Source organism: Cicer arietinum, chromosome 2 (genome assembly GCF_000331145.2).
Source record: "Cicer arietinum cultivar CDC Frontier isolate Library 1 chromosome 2, Cicar.CDCFrontier_v2.0, whole genome shotgun sequence".
NCBI classification, from domain to species: Eukaryota; Viridiplantae; Streptophyta; class Magnoliopsida; order Fabales; family Fabaceae; genus Cicer; species Cicer arietinum.
In genome coordinates, this window is record NC_021161.2 from 49,003,362 (window position 1) to 49,022,573 (window position 19,212).

Sequence of the window (19,212 nt, forward strand, 5' to 3'; positions counted from 1 at the left end):
TCTTTTCTGTTTATTTTCATTGTTAACAAATTACGGATTAGAAATTTAGAGGAATAAGTTATTTGGGTGATGCAATTTTTTTATTTTCTAATATGGGAATTTATAGATTTACGAATTAGTGGAAGAAAATAAATAAAGAAGTAAATTTTGACCCCTTTATTGTGTTTGTTAACTGTCAAAATGCTCTCAATGATGTGACATCCATATTTATGTGTCATTTTGTCACTTAACGTCAGGGTTGGACAAGAAGGAATGGCCCGACCGAAATCGACCGATCCGAGGCCCAAATAATGCATGTGGGCGGGTGAAGTTGGGCAAAACAGATAAGCGGTTGTGCAAAGGCGGATTGGGCTGGTTACATGAGGGCGAGTTCGAGTTGTGAAAAATGGACCATTACTAATCGAATCTGACCATGTATATGTGATTAGAGTGTGTGCAACTAGGAAGTATAAACCAACAAGCCCAGTATGGCAGTCCCACATCTAGAATGGCCTAGAGTATAAAAACATATATTAACAAGTATCAAAACCCTAGCTCCCTCTTTATGCCTCCACACACAACAAAATTCACACACTTTATCTTTTTTATCTATCGTTTTCACTTTTAGAAAAGAATGTACTACAAACCCTAACTCTCGCATTCCCTATTCTCCCATTATGTTCAAATTTGTGTTTCTCGTTCGCATCTATGTTAGTCTTGATTTCATGGTTAGGTAAATCTGTTGAGACAAAATCACAATTTAATGTTTTAATGAAAACAAACAAAAAGTTAATTAAGAATGTTAATTATGATTCTAAATGTTATGTTAATTTAACTTGTGTTTTTTAGTGTATTAATTTAAAAATATGATTTAAACAAAACAAATAAATCAGCATAAAAAGATAAGAAACTAAACAAACAAGAATGAAGAACACTATTAACAAAATATGGAAAACGGAGAATGTTCTCCAGTTTCAAGAATAGTCATCACAGCTCAAAAATTAATCAATCTCCACTAGTTAAAAGAAATTTTAGCCTCTGAATTTTACATCTATATCATCAGCATTTGGCAAGGAACAAACTGAGATGATCAGATTCAAAAAAATTACTCGAATCACAAAGTGAAAAGATAAATTAGCAAAACCAAACAGATCTGAACTTTCTCCAGCTTGACTGTCAAGAATGAATAACATTTTTTACAACATTCTGATCATTCTCCAGCATGTTAATATTAATTTACAGCGTGCTAACATCACTCTCTAGCATGTTAACATTAATCTCCAGCATCCTAACATCATTCTCCAACATGTTAACATAATTCTCCAACATGTTAACATTAATCTCTAGCATGCTAACATTATTCTCCAACATGTCAAACATCAAAATCCAGAATGATAACATCAATCTGCATAAAGTTATCATCAGTCTCCAGAATGATCATCAGTCTCCAAAATGATCAGACCAATCTCTAGAATGATCATTAGTCTCTAGAATTTTCAACATCATTCTCCAACAGATTGACATCATTCTCCAGTCAATTTTGCGCGAATCATATATCTAAAGTATAAAGGATCATTAAACACCAAAGAAATCTGATAAAAAATGAAGAAAAATGTCTAGTCAAATAGATTTTTTTAAAGTGTTCAAAGGCTTGAATATTTTTATTCGTATATATTGATTTTGGTCAAAATTGAAAAAGCACTACCAACAGCTCTTTTGACCATTATTAAACGTTCTAAAACGCCTACAAAATGAAGGCCAAGGTTAAGGAAAAATCATAGCTTCAAGTACTAAGAAAATTCATTACTCATTTCAATCATACTTGAATTTCTCTCACTCACATACATTAAATCAGTTATGATTTTTCTCATTCGATTCATATAATCATTCTCGTCTATTTCTCTGTCAAATAATCGGAACTCAAACAAGTGTTGAGTCTTCTTAGATTATGACAAAACACTTTAAATCATATCATTGTAAACTCAAGGCTATAGTGTGAAGTATAGTTTTTAGTAAAATTGTAGGAAATCCTTTTATGATTAAAAGATGAATTGTAAAATTCAATCTAAATATTGATAAGTGATTTGATTAAACTCCTTTATGGGTGAAAAGGTTTTAACTTTGTAACAGATCAGTGTTGATATTAAATAGGTATTGTAAAAGCAAAAAGATTCTTTGTTTTGAACAATTAGTGGAAAATCTCACGGTTGTGAAGACTGGACGTAGCCCGGATTGAGTGAATCAGGATATATCATTATGTGGTATCTCTTCCGTTATCTATTTACTTTCAATCTGATTGATTATCAAGTTAAATACATAAACTGAATTAGTGCTTTTAAGCTAACCAAGAACGTTATTCGTTTTCAGGAAAAAACCAAGAACGTTATTCGTTTTCTGTTTTCTTAACCAATATCATTCTAGAGTGAAATCTTTAGATTTTTCAAGAATTTTTAAATAGGAACATTTACAATTCAAACTTCATTCCTTGTAAATCGACATTGCTAATTTAAACTCATCGCACGTTCTATTAATGATTTTCATAACTATGTTTTTCAACCTTAGGATTTTCGTTTTCAAGCAACATTTTCGATTAACATGTATTTGTGTTTCAGAAGATCAGTTCCAAGCTTGTGGAATTATAATTTGATGTTTTATTTTATAATGTAATCAGACAATTGTAGTTTTTTTTCAAGATGTAATATTTTATGAATTTACTGAACAAGTTGTAAACTATATTTATGAATGTAGTTTTCAATTATATTGGTGATTCTAATTTATTATTTATTATTAGACACCTCTGTTTTATTAAGGTGTATGAGACTAATTGTCATATTATAGACAAACGACAATGAGTTTTACAAATGTTATTTAATTTTTTCGATTAATGTATGTTCTTTATGTTTTTCATTAATATGCTAATGGAGAATAAGTTATTTTATTTTTTATAATTAATCAGAGTCTGAACACATGTATAATCATAACAATACTATGTTGATAAAATGTTGGTTTAAATATGTATCTAGTCCTTGTAATTATAACATTTTTTTTGTCGTTGTAAGTTTTTTTGTTCTGTTCACATTCATACAAATAAAGTTTCTTTTTTAAAATACTTCTTCCATCCAACTTTCGTCACAAAAATTGTAACACCGATAAATCTAAATACAAACAACACATTTATTCTTCGTGATCAACTCTCCGTTTATCCTTACACCAACGACAAAAACTACATTTACCATTCAAACTTCCTCGACGAAACAATTATTGTTTCTTGGGAACTCTATTTTTGGGTTTGGTGGTTCGCACAACAAGTCAAACACCTTTTATATGATTCTATAACAACCAATTCTTTCTTATGTGAAAAAACATTGTTTTACAAACAAAAAGAGAAAAGAGTTTTGGGCGGTACCTATAATGATCTATTGAAAGAAACCGAATATTTGTTGGATTTCATTGAAAGTGATTGGACTCAATACTCCATCTACGTAACAAAAGTTGGATGAAATAACTATTTTAAAATGAAACTATATTTGTAGGGATGTGAACTAAACAAAAAAACTTACTATGACCAAAATAAATAAAAAATTATAATTGCAATGACCAAAATCATATTTAAACATAAAATGTTTAATCTTTGATCCTTGTAGTTTTGTCTTTGTTGAGATTTCATTGTGTGGTTTAAATTTGATTTTAATAATATTGCATCTAATCTTAGTAATTTGATTTTAACTTTGTGTTCTATGTATAGGGTGATGGCCGAAGTGAATTAATTTTTTTTGCAAGAATATAACATTTTATTTGTAAATTGAAATTGATATTGAGAAACGTTTAAGGTGTAAATCTTGTAGTCTTGATTTATGGTGTCCTAGTTTATCATATTGATATGCAAAGTAATACAAATCATAATCTTCAAGGAAAAATAAGACAAATATATCAAAAATTTGATGGAAAAATAACCTATTTAATAATGAGACAAAATTAGACTAATATTTTAATAAGTTCAAGTATATAATTTTGATTATTTATGCATTGTAACAAAGTTAATGTTCAATGAAAAAATAGACAAAAGTTACATTTGAAGCTATAAATTAACAATTTTTTTACTCAAGCTAACCACATAAATAATTATAAAAATTGCTATCAAAATTTATTGTGCCATGTGTGAGTAAATGATTTATAAAATATGTATTTAAAACATTTTAACACGATCTTACAACAACAACAAAACTTATGTCCTCAATAAATTTTATTTGGCCCAAAATATAACCTAACCTATTCTACCGACTCACGTCATTCGTGACCTGTCCAATTCAAAAACATGAATGGTCGAAAATGCCCGCGATTTAAATCGATTTCAAGTTTTGGACTTAGATTCTTTCCAATCCACCTACTCGTCCAACCCTATTGAACATGACATATCAACATCTATAACAAAACTCATTTAAGGAGGAAACAGTTTGATTGACATAATTTTTTAATAGATTTAAAATTAATCAATAAAATTATCAAAAAAAAAAACTCATAAGCAATTATAAGATTACAATTTTAAACTCCACATATGATATTCAATCTAAAATATAATAATACTAGTCTACGATTGAATTAGATTGAACAAACTAATATTATTTTATATTCTTATGAAGTGAATCATAGATTGATTAAAAATCGCAATCAAACCAGAGGGACAACTAGCACGGGCCAAACACCAATCACTTTCAATATCGTACAACGCTTCTAATATATTTTCCATAATATAAATAAATAAATAAATATTTAATAAATTTAATTTTTGATCAGACACAACAATCAAACAATACAAGGTTTCTGTCCAATTTCAACATGCTCAATTTTTAGCTTCAACTATCGATTCTCTTTCTATCTATCTACCATTCTTTGTTTTCATTTCACTTGATTTGGTCAAATTCGATACCCCACAAAAAAAATGCATACTTTGATGGGTTTCTTCTGATTCCGTGCCCAACATCAGTGGGTCTCTTGTTTCAGATCCTATTTATTTTCTTTCAGGTAATTGATCTTTTTCCTCTTCTTTTTTGTGTTGATGGGTGTCTTTCTGTTTATTTGATTTTTTGCTTGATAATGATTTTGATTAGTTGGGTTGATCATGATTTGTGATAATTTTTTTAAAAGGATGAAAATTGGTTGAAAGAAATGGAATTTTTGAATTTAAAATGTTCAATGTGAGTGATTTTTGTCATGTTTTTGCCCCAGCTGATGTACACAAACATGGGGCTTCAATTTCATGTTATGGAGCTCAATAAGGTTGAATTGGTGTGTTAGATTTGTTGGAAAAGTATGGAAATTTTGTTTAAGAAAAGAAGAATCTATAGTCCTTGATTTGGTCATTTGAGGAAGTAAGTACTATGGCTTTTGTCCCCTAAAGGTGTAATAGCCCAGTGGTATGAGTTGGAATGCTGAAGGAGTACTTAGAAGGAGGTTCACAGTTCGATCTATGCTGCTAACAAATTTCTCATCCCTCTGTGTCTAACAAACTAACCACTAACATTTGTTGTAGGGTTTTCAATTCTGTGGTCAGTGATTTTGATAAAGCACTGGTTGGTTGTGATGACAGGTTTTGGGTTGAAATTGTGTTGAATGGGGATTCAAACAATGGGTTCTCAAAGTAATGGGCAGCAGTCTCATTTACAGCCTCCTCAGTTAACTAAGCAAAACTCATGGTATGGTCTCACTCTTGATGAGGTTAACAATCTACTAGGTGATTTAGGGAAGCCATTAGGGAGCATGAATCTCGACGAGCTTCTTCAGAATGTATGGACAGCTGAAGCTAATAAGGTTATGGGGATAGAGGAGGAGCATGTTTCATCTTCGTCTTCTCTTCAACGTCAGGCTAGTATGACCTTGGCTCGTGCTTTAAGTGGGAAGACGGTGGATGATGTATGGAGAGAAATTCAGCATGGCCAGAAGAAACGATATGGAGACGACATGAAAATTGAGGATAGGGAAACGACTCTTGGTGATACAACATTGGAAGATTTTTTAGTACAAGCGGGGCTTTTTGCGGGAGCTTCTGTTAGTCCAACTGCAGGGTTGGATGTAATGGATACCGCTATCCCTCAAAACTTTCAACTAAAAGCCGGCCTGTTATCCTCTCCTTCAATTAGTAGTTTATCAGACACAAAACCGAGTCGCAAAAGGGATGCTCCGGATGCGTATGAGAAGGCTTTGGAAAGGAGGCTGAGAAGAAAAATCAAGAATAGGGAATCTGCTGCGCGTTCACGGGCAAGAAAACAGGTTTAGAATTTATGCGTTATGTAAACTGATAAGCTTTATAGATATTGATTGTATCGGCCACTTCATCATTTTCCTATGAGAATATCATTTGTTTAGTCACTTATAAATGTCTGGTTGTACAGGCTTACCATAATGAACTGGTTACCAAGGTTACTCTACTAGAACAGGAAAATATAAAGCTCAAGAAAGAGAAGGTGCGAAATTTGATTCATGTTTTTCCCTCGCAGTATTTCCTTTTCGTTGAGTTTATGAGTGTTTCTGGAGACTTTTAAATTATCTTTTTGGAGAAGCTCTGTTAGTTTGCAGCTCAAGCTAGTATGTTTGTTGCTGTGTAATTTCTCATCCATGTGAAGGTGGACAATTTAATACCTAAAATTTATTGGAATTGGAATCTTAACATTTGAATTGAGTAGAAAGACACATTTAGTGTATTCTCAAGAATTAGAGTAAAATATATTTATTGAATTGAAATATGTTGGCAATACTTAGATTACTAAACAACCAAATCCTATTAGTACTCATATATAACTAAATCCCTAGTACTCCTATTCAACTGAATCCCTATACTTGAGGGATATTAAATAGAAACATATTTTGACACTCCCCCTCAAGCTGGTGAGTAGGTGTTATCTATTCCCAGCTGGAATACAATTCTTTCAAAGTTGCTACTGTTTAGCCCTTTAGTTAGAGACCCGAAAACTAAACAAGAAACGGCCGATCTACAATCTTGTTGAAAACGGCGCTGAAAGGAGGTCTAGAAGGCGGTCAATTGGACGTGAACAGTAACGACGTGAGTATTGAACGCACTATGGCAGCGAGTAGGCCAAAAATAAATCTCAAGTTGCTGCAATGATGGCAGCAAAAAGAAATCTTAAGTTGCTGCAATGAAAGCAGCGAAAAGGGCCAAATGAAGGCAGCAAAAAGAAATCTTCAGTTGCTGCAATGAAGGCAGCAAAAAGGCCACACTGAAGGTGGCTAAGGTTTCAGGAAAATAGAAACTGCAATGAAGGTGGTAGGTTTATGCGGAAGCAAAAAGGTAAAAAGAAATATCAAGTTGCTGCAATGAAGGCAGCAAAAAGGCAAAAAGAAATCTCAAGTTGAGGGATATTAAACAGAAACAAATTTTGATATTTATGAATGAATAATCTCTCATCCCTTTTAAGAAAACATTATCACAGTGTGAGGTAATGTTCTTTTTATAGGAAAACAATATTCTTGTCTTTTGCCTAATCAACCAGTTTTATGTCAATGGTCTTTCTTTCACAACTCACTCTTAATGTATTAATTATAATGATGCTGAAATATGTATTCTTAGTTAATTATCGCAAGATTTTTCTTGAGCCATGTCATGCTGCAACTGTAAATTCCTGATTATATTGTTGATTTTTCCCTTATATAGGAGTTCGAGCAGGGGCTACCACCTGAATCATCACAAGAACCAAAATATCGTCTTCGAAGAATAAGTTCTGCTCTTTTCTGACATGTGACCAGCAGTGAAGTTTTCTTGTTCCAAGTTCATGGCTTTATGTTGAAGCGTCCTGGATAAAGAGAAACTTAACTTCATCCAAAGTGTTGCTGCTCCTGGTGTGCTTTCGCTACAGTAGTAGCTTGTTCGATCTACGGGTATATTTAACTAACTAAAGGGTACATATTAGCTAAGGTTTGATGTGCATAGGCTTCAGCATTCTCTGTTTGTGTGAGAATTAAGATTGTGTTTGTGGTTGTAAGCTGATGTGATTATTAGGGAATCTAGTTATCAAAAAGGCGACTAACTTCCAAAGAAACTGAATGAAACTAAGTAGGTCCTTATTAGCATTTTTAAATTGCAGCATTGTAATAGACTTAATCTTAGTTACTGTGATTCAGCTACGGAAAGTTGGTGTGCTGTGTAGAGAGATTTTCTAGAAGAATTAAATAGCAAATGAAAAAATAGTTTATTATAATGTTGTCTTTATGAAATTCTGTCATGATTGGTCTTTTATTTTATTTTTTATAGTTTCACTATTCATCTTTGTTATGTTCTATTTGTGGATTGGAAAATACAGTATTGTTCGAGTGTGATATTGCTCCTATGTGACCTACGCCGCGGCTATTTTTGAGATGTTGTGTACATCTGCCGTGAATGAAAGTAGTGGAGACTTTATAGGATTTGATCGTTGACGAGCAACACAAAAATGAGATTAAAAAAATGATGGTTTCGGTGAGTATCTCACGGTGTTTCTATATATCGGGGTGGTTTAAGGACAACACTATTGGTAGAAGAAAACTGATGGGTTTTATGATGGTGACAATGGTCAAATAATATGTAATAGTTTTCCTAGTACATGAGGACTCTGCTGAATGATATCAATACTTACACTTTGATTTTTAATTAAATCTTGAATCATTTAATTTTCATGTATAGAGGTCACAACCCAGAAACTTTTTTGTGGATAATATTTTTCCATCCATGTTAACAATTATCATATTCCTTCTACAATGACTATGTCTGACTTCATTCATGAATATTTAAACAGCAAAATGTTTAACAATGCTTGCTAATGTTCTTCAAATATGAAACAATGCCAATGTTATTTTTAAATTAAAATTTAGTTCAATGGGAATACAATACAATTCTCTCTAAAATGACAACCCTGTTCCACAATAACAAATGCATGCATTTCAACAGTGACTAAATAATCCAAAAATTCTGTGGCAAATAGATACAAATACAAAAAACAATAAATTCCAGAAGCTTCCTTAGGCCTTAGTGAATAGTGATTGAATATAGGATTTAGAATTTTGAAGTCGAGAAGCTAAGAACCAATATATAAGTTAAACTAACACATACTCTATGAAGCAAAGACTCCGACACATTGATCCTGTTGATATGAAAAACACAAGACGCCGATACAAATATATACCTACTAAATTGTTTGATGTGTGTTGCAAACAAATAGATGCACAGAAGCATTGTTTGATGTCTGTTGCAAACATATAAATGCACAGAAGCATAACAAGGCATTCAAATACATGAACACCAAAAATGCCCACTAAAAACTGTGAGTTCCTTTATCATAATCATACATAAACAGCTCTTGCAAAAGCTTATTAGATTCTTTTGGTCTCTCATCTGTGTGATATCATGAATTCTACTATTGGTGATGGACGCGTAGTGCTGAAGTTAATATTCTTCTATTCTATGCTCGTTGTAAAACTCATATATAATTTGCTTTCAATTACAGAGAAAGTGTGGAACCAAATTGAATGAGTCTTCATTATGTCCCACATCGTTTACAATATGACAAAACTCTGTGTTTATAAAGATCTGACACGCAAGTCAGATCGCCGAGTTGAGTAACTACAACTTGTGACCCAAGTGGGGGCAATATTGTGATGGAACATGGCTTTGGCCCAACAGGTTGGACTGGTGGCCACACTTTGCTGGCCTGCCCACTCCAAGTTGAGAGTTAGGCCATGGAATTTGGGCGAAGGCTCAGGTTTCCTTGTCTCTAAAATGGAGGGAACCGCATGAGGCTGGCTTCACAGAGCAGTGAACACCTCCTGCTCTTGACAGTGGAGGGATAACAGGCTGCTGTAGTCTCAGTCCACATGGCCTGTTGAGTCTAGCCCATTGAACCATCACTTTTTTTCTCTAAAGTTGACCACATGGCCTGTTGAGTCTAGCCCATTGAACCATCACTTTTTTTCTCTAAAGTTGAGGTCTTGAAATCATTGAAATCAAGACACACGATACAATTTGACCAAGATAAAAAACTATAGCTCGTGTTGGGGGACCGAGACGAGTATTTTTATTCTACCACTTTAAGGTTGATAGGCTCTGCTTACCTAGTTGAAAAAACGGGTCAATGATGGTGCAAGATGTTCACTGGCAGATTGCGGATCTTTCTTGTGACGGACCGCGGCCATCAATTTTTTTTTATAAACATTTTATAGGTAAAATGACTAAAATACCTTTATTATAATTAGAAAATTATAAATATACTTAAAACCTTAAAATTTGTATGTTTTCCTCTTTGTCCCCTATCGAGTCTTAACAAAATTGCCAGAAGAATCGTCGTTCGTTTTTATTGGTCTTCGTCGTCTTCGTTTATGTCTTCTCTGTCGTCTTCGATCTGTGCTCCTCTCTCAATCGGTCGTTGGGTTACGACCGGTGTAGCTCACTCCTTCGCGTCACAATTTGTGTTCCTCACTTTGTCGCGTCACGACTGGTGTTGCTCACTCCATTGCATCACGATTTGTGCTTGCCTTTGCGATTCCAACCTATTTTAATCTCTTCCCTCTCCGTTTGTCAAAATGTTCGTCTTTGGATTTCAATTCATCTCTTAATTTTGTTCATCATCGGAATTGTTTTATTAATCAATTTATTATGTCATTGTTATCAGATCATTAATATTTATTTCTATTTTCTTGTAACAATTGTTGAGTGAATCAGTGAATGGATAAATGTTAGTGTTGATAGATGTTTGTTGCATATAAGGTGTGTGATAATATAGACTTGTTACAATTGTTGAATGAATCAGTGAATGGATAGGTGTTAGTGTTGATAGATGTTTGTTGCATATAAGTGAAGTAGCTAAAATATTACTAAAATGGGGATTGAATAGAAATATTGTAGTTTTAAAATTTTCTTATGAACCTTTTAAAACTGTATCCTCTACGAGAGGATGAAATGCAAAATTTATGAGGATGAACTTTTATAACTGAAATAATAAAACGTATAGAAAATGCACACAAACTTATACTAGTTCACCCAAAGTATGTTATGTCCAGATCTTAACTTGTGAGTTTCACTATAGTTCAAAATGACTTGTCCTCTAATGAAACTCTTTTTGTGTGTGTTTGTTCTTTAGCCTCACCAAGCTTACACTATTTTACTTTTTGAGTTATAGCTATTACCAAGTTTATATGAACTTGGAATATACATATTTAGAGAATGGTGATAAGAGTATGATTCTTTCTCTTTACAAAACTTTCTAAGAGGATACCTTCAAAAATATAGTTAAAGAAAGTAGAAAGTGTAAAGAGATGATAAGATTGCTCTTCTTGACTTTTAGTATTTCTCTTTTGTATCATTAATTGTTGTGTAGAAGGAGGAAAAGTGTAAGACTCTTAATTTTAAATCCTAAATTATACAATTTTAGGGTATTTTGTGTTTAATTTTAAATCCTAAAATATATTTTTGAAAATTCGATTAAAATTATTTGTCAAATAATAATTTAATTATGTTGCGAAGAATTTAATATCGGACAGTTTTTCTTTAAAAATGTCACTTGTTGCTGGAAAATTCATCTGTCAAATGAGTTGCGGCGAAGTTGATATTTTTATTAAAGTAGTTTGGGAAAGGATGTGTAATGATGTTTTTTAAAATATCTATAAAATTATATATTTGTTTGGTTGGTTGGTTTTAATTAGTTAATTGTATATATATATATATATATATATATATATAAAGCCAAGAAAGGAGGGGAACGTAAACATTCCCTGCTTCACGCCTCTTTCTTCTTTCTTTTGCTTCAAGAAAAGAAACCAAAGTGTTGGTGGGTGAGAAAGAAAAATATTTTTCTCTTTTGTGCCTCGCCTTCTCCTTTTCTTCCTCTTTCTCAGTTTCAAAGAAAAAATGTTGGTAAGAAAACCAAAACCGTCAAACACAAACCTTCATTTCTCTTCTAGATCTAAGCTCTCTTTCGAGATGTGACATAAGGGAAAGATGCTCCTTGCCACGATGTGGTGCTAGTGAGCTAATTTTCGAAGCGACGACGTGAGCGAAAGTTTTACCGAAAAGAATCGCGGTGTCGTAATCGGTTGGAAAATCGATAACGGAGGTAAGGGGTCCTTCTAAACTTTTAGTTTGCATTTAGGACCTTATATGTGAATTTGTGGAAAATAAATTTGATGTGTTTGAGGTGCAGATTGTGGAAAATGAATTTAATGCATTTTATGGGTGAAATTGTGGAATTTGAATTTGATGTGTTTGAGCTGTGGTTTGTGGTGATTCATGTTTGGTGTGATTGATGTGTTCATAATTAATATTATGATTTTTTTAGAAGAAATTTATATGTGAGTTGGTGGAAAATGAATTTAATGCGTTTTATGGGTGAAATTGTGGAATTTGAATTTCACGTGTTTAAGGTGTAGTTTGTGGTGATTCATGTTTGGTGTGATTGATGTGTTCATAATTAATATTATGAATTTTTTAGAATAAATTTATGTGTGAATTGGTGGAAAATGAATTTAATTCAATTTATGTGTGGATTGAATTTGGACATGTGTTTTATGTGTGTTTGTGGAAATTGAAATTGGTGTGAATAAATATGTTTGAGTATGCTCTGTGTTGTATTTGAAAAATCATTAGTGTTAAATGACTATTAAAAATGGAGGATCTTTTAATAGCTGCATTTACTTAATGGTTGTGGTGAAAAGAGTCAGAGTATGCTCATGCATTTCATAGTACACGGTGACCAGATGAGTCATAGTGATAGTGGTGACTGGATGGACCACGGGATGATGCCATGTAATTTGTTGGTTCATCTTATTCTTATGGGGATTATCGCATCGTGCTGAGCTCTGAGAGACTGCACTCTAGAATGTGATGATCTGTGAGCGATTGCACTCTAGAAAACAATGTAAGGCCTGTGATATGCGAAACTTTAGTAAATCGTGCGAGCATGGGATTGGTGGCATTTTGGTAATTAGTACAAGGCCTGTGATAGGCGGTACAATTATGATTTACGCCCCTTCAAGGAGAGTTTTGGTTGGAATTCTGGAATCATGCATTTTGGCATATACGCATTGCATTAAGGTGTTTGGCATGCGAGTCATGTTTGTTATATTGTGATGATTGTACATACATATTCGATTGTTGTTTGTGATTGTGCCGTAATTGCTAAGTGTGATTGATTTACTTTGTATCGTAAGTGTTTAATGATTCGGAACCATCTCAAAATTGAAAATCTACATTTTTTGCAATTGTATTCGAATACGACAGTGCTGTATTCAAATACGAAAACACATATTTTGCCACTGACTTGCACTGTATTCGGATACGACAAGATGATTTTTGCCACTGAATTGTATTGTATTCGAATACGAGATTTTTGTATTCGGATACGACAAGATAATTTTTGCCACTGACTTGCACTGTATTCAGATACAAGATTTCTGTATTCGGATACGACAGGATAATTTTTGCCACTAACTTGCACTTGTATTCGGATACGAGATTTCTGTATTCGAATACGACTGTGCAGTTTTGTTAGAAACTTCATTTTTCAACTGTGATTATGCATGTTTATCATATGAAAACCCTTTCAAGGTGTATGCTAAGTTGAAAGGTTATTTTGTGCATTTGAAATTTAAATGTTATGTGATATTTGTTAATTTCGATTGGTGACCCTTTACAATTATTGTGGAATTTGGACTATGCTCTCAGATGATACTATTATTGTGGACCAGGCATACACCCCAAGTTATCAGAGTGTTGAGTCGTGCTGGAATTGCAACGACGTCGAAGATGTGACATAAAGATGATTTTTGGATTGGTAATCGGAAGTAGTGAGGCTTGATGCCACTAGTGGATCCTCAGTACTCAGTTACCCTCAGTTAGATAAATGATCAATTTAGGGTTTTATTTAAGAATTTTATTTATTCCCCCTTTCTTATTTCAAGGTTGTTGTCGCAATGAAACTTATGTATTTGAAACAAACTATTTTAGTCGATTGTATATTATGATGTCATTATTTATGACTTTTGTCGTTTGAGTTGCGACTTGGTATTTCTTTTTTATTAAGTTGAATTTGTTTTATTTAAAAAAAAAATACAACCGTGCTGTTAAAAATCACGGTGTTACAAAGAGTTCATTTCCTTTTATAGAGGTGATGAAACTTTATTCATGAAGAAAAGTACAAAGTAGTCGTTGGAGACTTGTTTAATTGTCCATAGTCATTAATTTGATTTACAAAAGTGTCATTCAACTATCCTTGTAATACATATGCTTAGGAGGATGAGTTTGCAGTCCATCATCGAAAATGAGGATTGGGTTTTCCATAAATTAGGACATGACTTGTGCTTTTGACTTTTTCCTTTTTCAAGAACTGTAGAGTCTTGCTTTTTCTTGTCAAGGACAATACTTTTTCGTACTATGGTACTTTTATACACCTTCTTTATGTATGATGATGAATGGAAACAGAAGTCCATCATTTCATTGTTTATCCTCTAGCGTGGATTCTCTTCTCATGATTTGTTTATCATTTTTGCTTTAGTATTGTTTGTCTTCATACAAAAATTCATCTTTTTTGAATTTGTCGTAAAGTTATTCTTTTTGTAGTATTGTATATCCTTTGTCTTAGAGGTTACAATTTCATGCTCTACTCGTTTATTCTCTAACTTAGAGGATATTTAAATTGTGTCTAATATACTTCTTTTGATCAATGAGATGAGAAACCTGTTTTCTAACTTAAATACACTCAAGAGCACATATTAGATAATAAATATAATCATAATATTTGAAATAATTTTGTTATCATTGAAACATTTCAGGGAGATTTTGTGTCAATAATAAGGTGTTTGATAATATGTACTTGTTACAATTGTTGAGTGAATCAGTGAATTGATAGATGTTAGTGAATGAATATATGTTAGTGTTGATAGATGTTTGTTGCATATAAGGTTTTTGATAATATGCACAAATCAAGCGGTTCTATTTGTTTGATAATATATTTATCACAAGATGTTTTTTATAATTGATCACCAAACGCATTTACTCCATTTGTCTCTGATTTGTGACTGTAACTCTGATTTGTGCATATTATATATGATTTGTGACTGTGACTCTGATTTATTTGTGGTCGTGACTTTGATTTGTGACTCCCTTTGTATTTGGGATCTGTGACTCTAATTTGTGACTTTAAGGTATTATTAAATCATGTAATTAAATTATTTAATACTCCACTTTATGTTTATTACAACTTAATTTTTTACTATATAGTATTATTTGTATATTTGATTTTTATATATTATAATTTTATGTCGGTCATCCAAAACTTTGTAGTCAAATTTTGCTATCGAATATGTCCATCAATTTTTAAACTCTTATCAAGTGTTCTTGTGACTTGAGCAATTGGTGTTAGATCTTTTGTTGGGGGTATGCTGCAAATCTTGAACGAGACGATGATGAAATTGACAATAATAAAAATTGCTCACATATATTCTAAAGCGTGTATACCAAACTAAGTTTTAGGTTCGATTCGTCCCATCAATCTACGTCGATTGGATGCAAAAGGGTTAACCGGCGAATCCCCTTCAAAATATTTTAGAATCTTTGAAGTGAATTGCACATTCACATAAAGTCTATCAATCAACGATAGTTTACATAATAAAATTCATTGATTTATTTTCGTGCACTAAAAAAAAAGAACAAATGACTTCAGAAATATTTTTGACACAAATTTAACGTAACATGAATTTTGTTTTTTGTCCTTTCTGCCTCAAAAATATCTATATTTATAGAGAAACTCATACCAATTAGTGAAAGAAAATAACTCTTGAAAAATATTGTAACATTTGGTAACTTAACAGATACATTGATTCGATGACTGACAAATGTATTAAACTCAAATATTGCAACCACTTGACCAAACGATACATGAAGTTATTTAATTTACTATATTAATATATTTATTAGAGAATTTCAAATATTTTTTTAAAAATTTCCCTCACAATTAGTAGTTGAAATATTGATATATTTAATTAAAAATTTATTAGTAAATATAATGTGTGAAATGAATAAGATATTTGCGGTATTGATTGATACAAAAAAAAATTTATTAATTATTTTTAAAAGTAGAAGAATGTTCTTAAAAATAACATTTAATTAAAAAAAACTAAGAACATAAATTGAAAAGTTAGTCATAAAAGTGCAATTCTACTATCTTTCTTCACTATTTTAAAAAGATTATAAAAAGTAATGGACCCACTTGTTTTTATTTTTTCTTCTCTATCTCTCTTTCAAATCAATATAGAGAAATGCACTATCTCTTTCAATCTTTCATAGGTATATTTATCTTAAATAAACATTAAATCAGTTATGACACCCCTTAGATAAGTTTCCAGGTCAATCTCATTGCTACATTTGAATTTTATTATTAATTATTAGATTATGTTGAATTTTAGTATCTTAATTTTTATATTTTTAATTTAATTAACGATATCATGCACATGCACTACACACACAATTTGGGTAAATGGGATTCAAATTGCGGTGTTTCTATTATTTAGTACCAAACTAAATAAACATCTTAGTTGTGGAGAGAAATTTTTTTGAATTTTTATTAAATAAGATGACAGTATAAATATCTTATTTCTTTTCCATTTTTTAGATTTTATTTAATAAATTATATCAAAATAAATATATAATATTAAAATATAATAATATAAAATTACTAACATATAATAATTTTTATTTAAAAATACTAGAGTTGAAAGAAATAACCGTTTATTAAATACTAATATTAAAAAATTATATATGTATAATGTGTTTCCATAGAAACTCCAAAATTAATTGTTGTGATTGTTATGGATGTTGTAATTGCAATTGGATATCAGAAAGTTTGAACAAAACCAAACTAGAGACCCCTTACACGTGTATAATTTTTGTCACGTGCAGTTCTATTTCACTCCAACATGTTACCTCCACGCGCCTACCACCAATAATTGTCAATCTCAACATGAACAAAGGAAAACTCTCTTCCATGCCTTGCCTTTACATAACAGAACCACTTCTATAAATTTACTAATGAAACAATAAAAATGTAAAAAAATTATTTTTATTATCTTTGAAAATGCATCGTCTTTAATTAATATTTAATTGTCTCTTTGTCAAAATAATTTACTTCAATTTTTTATATATTCTTATTAATAAGTTAAAATAAATATATATTTTAAAAAATTAAAAATATTTTTACAAAATAAATAGATTATAAAATATTTACTCAAACTTGGTGTTAAATAGAGGAAACACCCTTCACCGTGGAGGCTATAATCTATTAAGACAGACCCTTATTGAGATTTATTGCTAGTGATGGTCCAACAACTTATGATGGTTAGAGGCCCACTGGCAAGTGATTGCAAATTTGCAATTGGCCCTCCTTATGGTGTCTTGTCTTCGTATATAAGGTTGATTTTAATACTATATGCCACTTTTAATCCATATTTACAACCTCGTGTATACGTGCCATTAATATTTTTGTTTTTGCCTTCTATTTTGATGCATCATAAAAAGTTTTAAAATATTGATCATAAATCATAATTTAAATTGATAAATATTAATATTGTTAGATTAAATGTATTGTTTTAAATTTGAGTTCGAGATTTTGTAGATATATAAGTTAATTATGGTGATATTTATTATATCTTTTGAAAAAAAAAAATAGACATGTCATGTTCAAACTCAAATTCACATTAACATTAATATATATTTGAAGTGATATGTTAGAATTAGATTGATGCATATCTTACGGTGAGTTAATAAGAGATTTATATAGTAAAAATGAGTGATATCGAACTTAAACTTCATTTGTAGTAAATTGAAGTTAAGTTTGATTCAGAATAAAACATATATATAAATAGAAATATATATTTTTAAATAGAAATAAAACATATATACATTAATTTTTATTTTATTTATTTATTTTTTATTGTTTGTGAAATTTGTTAATGGTAAAACTAATCTTTAATATGTATAATTGATTTTAATCTTTTCAATATATGCTATGTAAGAATTAAAATCAATATTACAAATATATTATTATTATTTAGAACAGGAAATCAAAAAATACCCTGTAAGGAGCTAGCGTAATCTAGCTTGAAATTGCTTTCATTTTATTTGATGATCAGATGTCCGTTTGTTAAGAAAATCATAATATATTTTATGTTTATTTACTAAATGAAAACTGTTTTATATTTTAAAATATTTTAAAAAATATTTTTATGATAAGCTATTCAAAAAAGTTTATCATTTTAAATAGTTTTTTGATTTATTTGCTTGAGATTATCATTTTTTTTTCGGTATAGATTCACTTACTTTAAGTGTGTAAAAGTCGGAAATCGCACTTAAAGTGGATTATTATTTTCTCAATAGGAACATGATTGGTCTTCTCTAATATAAATTATGTTGATTTTTATATATCTTTATTTTTTTTTTTCCCACCATGTTTTATCATTCATGATTCTTCTTGATAAGGTTTCCAAGGAAAGAATAGTTTGTATCATTTTCTCATATGATTGTTTTCCTTTGTTTTAGGATAGTTCATCCAAAAAATTTATATTTATATTTATAATAATATTTTAAAGCACCGTAGATAATAAGTGATTGATTTAAGATGTCCACATGATTGAAAAATTAAGTTAATTGTATGACATTTATATATTTTTTTTTCTTAAAAAAGACTCCTTACAATAAGTTTTTTGGAAATTACTAAGTTGCCCTTTGTTTTTATCCACAAACTCTTAAATACATTATTAGAAGATAACTTTCAATAATGCATTTCCTTCAATTTTACACTATAATTATTTAGCTTCCAATAAAATGACACCATTGTATTCCAGTTTTCGAGGTTGAGCATATGTTGATCATTTTTTTTTTCCACAAACTATCTTTGGATTATGTTGGGCTTACCATCCAGAGCTTCATTGATACCTCCATATGAAAATCTATTTTGGCGCGAATTTAGTTTCTTTAATTTTACTAATTTATGAAATTAGTTTTTTATTTTTATTTTAAAAGTTTCAATTTTAGTAATTTCTTTAGTGGATTGGACGAAATATCCATAATAGATAGAACCAACAATGATCTAAAATGATAATGTTTAGATTGAATCCGTTACATTCTCGGTTGATGTAGCTCAATACATAGAGAAGAATGACACTCAGTTTAGACAATTCATCTCTATACGGGTGATAAAGTGAAGT

The 19,212-nt window shown here is 30.9% G+C and overlaps 1 protein-coding gene across 4 annotated transcripts; it reads left to right on the forward strand.

Annotated features, from left to right (window-relative positions):
• The first annotated feature begins 4,672 nt into the window (after positions 1–4,672).
• Positions 4,673–8,185, forward strand: LOC101488489 (ABSCISIC ACID-INSENSITIVE 5-like protein 2). Of its 4 annotated transcripts, none has more exons than XM_004491135.4 (5): positions 4,673–5,001; positions 5,206–5,430; positions 5,510–6,246; positions 6,369–6,440; positions 7,646–8,185. In XM_004491135.4, exons 3-5 carry the CDS (start codon positions 5,590–5,592, stop codon positions 7,724–7,726), a joined length of 810 nt encoding a protein of 269 aa, XP_004491192.1. In that variant the 5' UTR covers positions 4,673–5,001; positions 5,206–5,430; positions 5,510–5,589; the 3' UTR covers positions 7,727–8,185. The 4 variants fall into 4 exon arrangements, with proteins under 4 accessions (XP_004491192.1, XP_004491193.1, XP_004491194.1 ...); XM_004491136.4 differs by having other exon boundaries at positions 5,567–6,246; XM_004491137.4 differs by lacking the exon at positions 5,206–5,430 and having other exon boundaries at positions 5,567–6,246.
• The last annotated feature ends 11,027 nt before the right edge of the window (positions 8,186–19,212 follow it).

Excerpts from the sequence above, each read along its gene's own strand:
- LOC101488489 (XM_004491135.4), top strand. The coding sequence starts at position 5,590 with ATGGGGATTCAAACAATGGGTTCTCAAAGTAATGGGCAGCAGTCTCAT. Across the intron at positions 6,247-6,368 it reads GTTCACGGGCAAGAAAACAG|GCTTACCATAATGAACTGGT; the intron begins GTTTAGAATTTA and ends CTGGTTGTACAG. Across the intron at positions 6,441-7,645 it reads TAAAGCTCAAGAAAGAGAAG|GAGTTCGAGCAGGGGCTACC; the intron begins GTGCGAAATTTG and ends TCCCTTATATAG.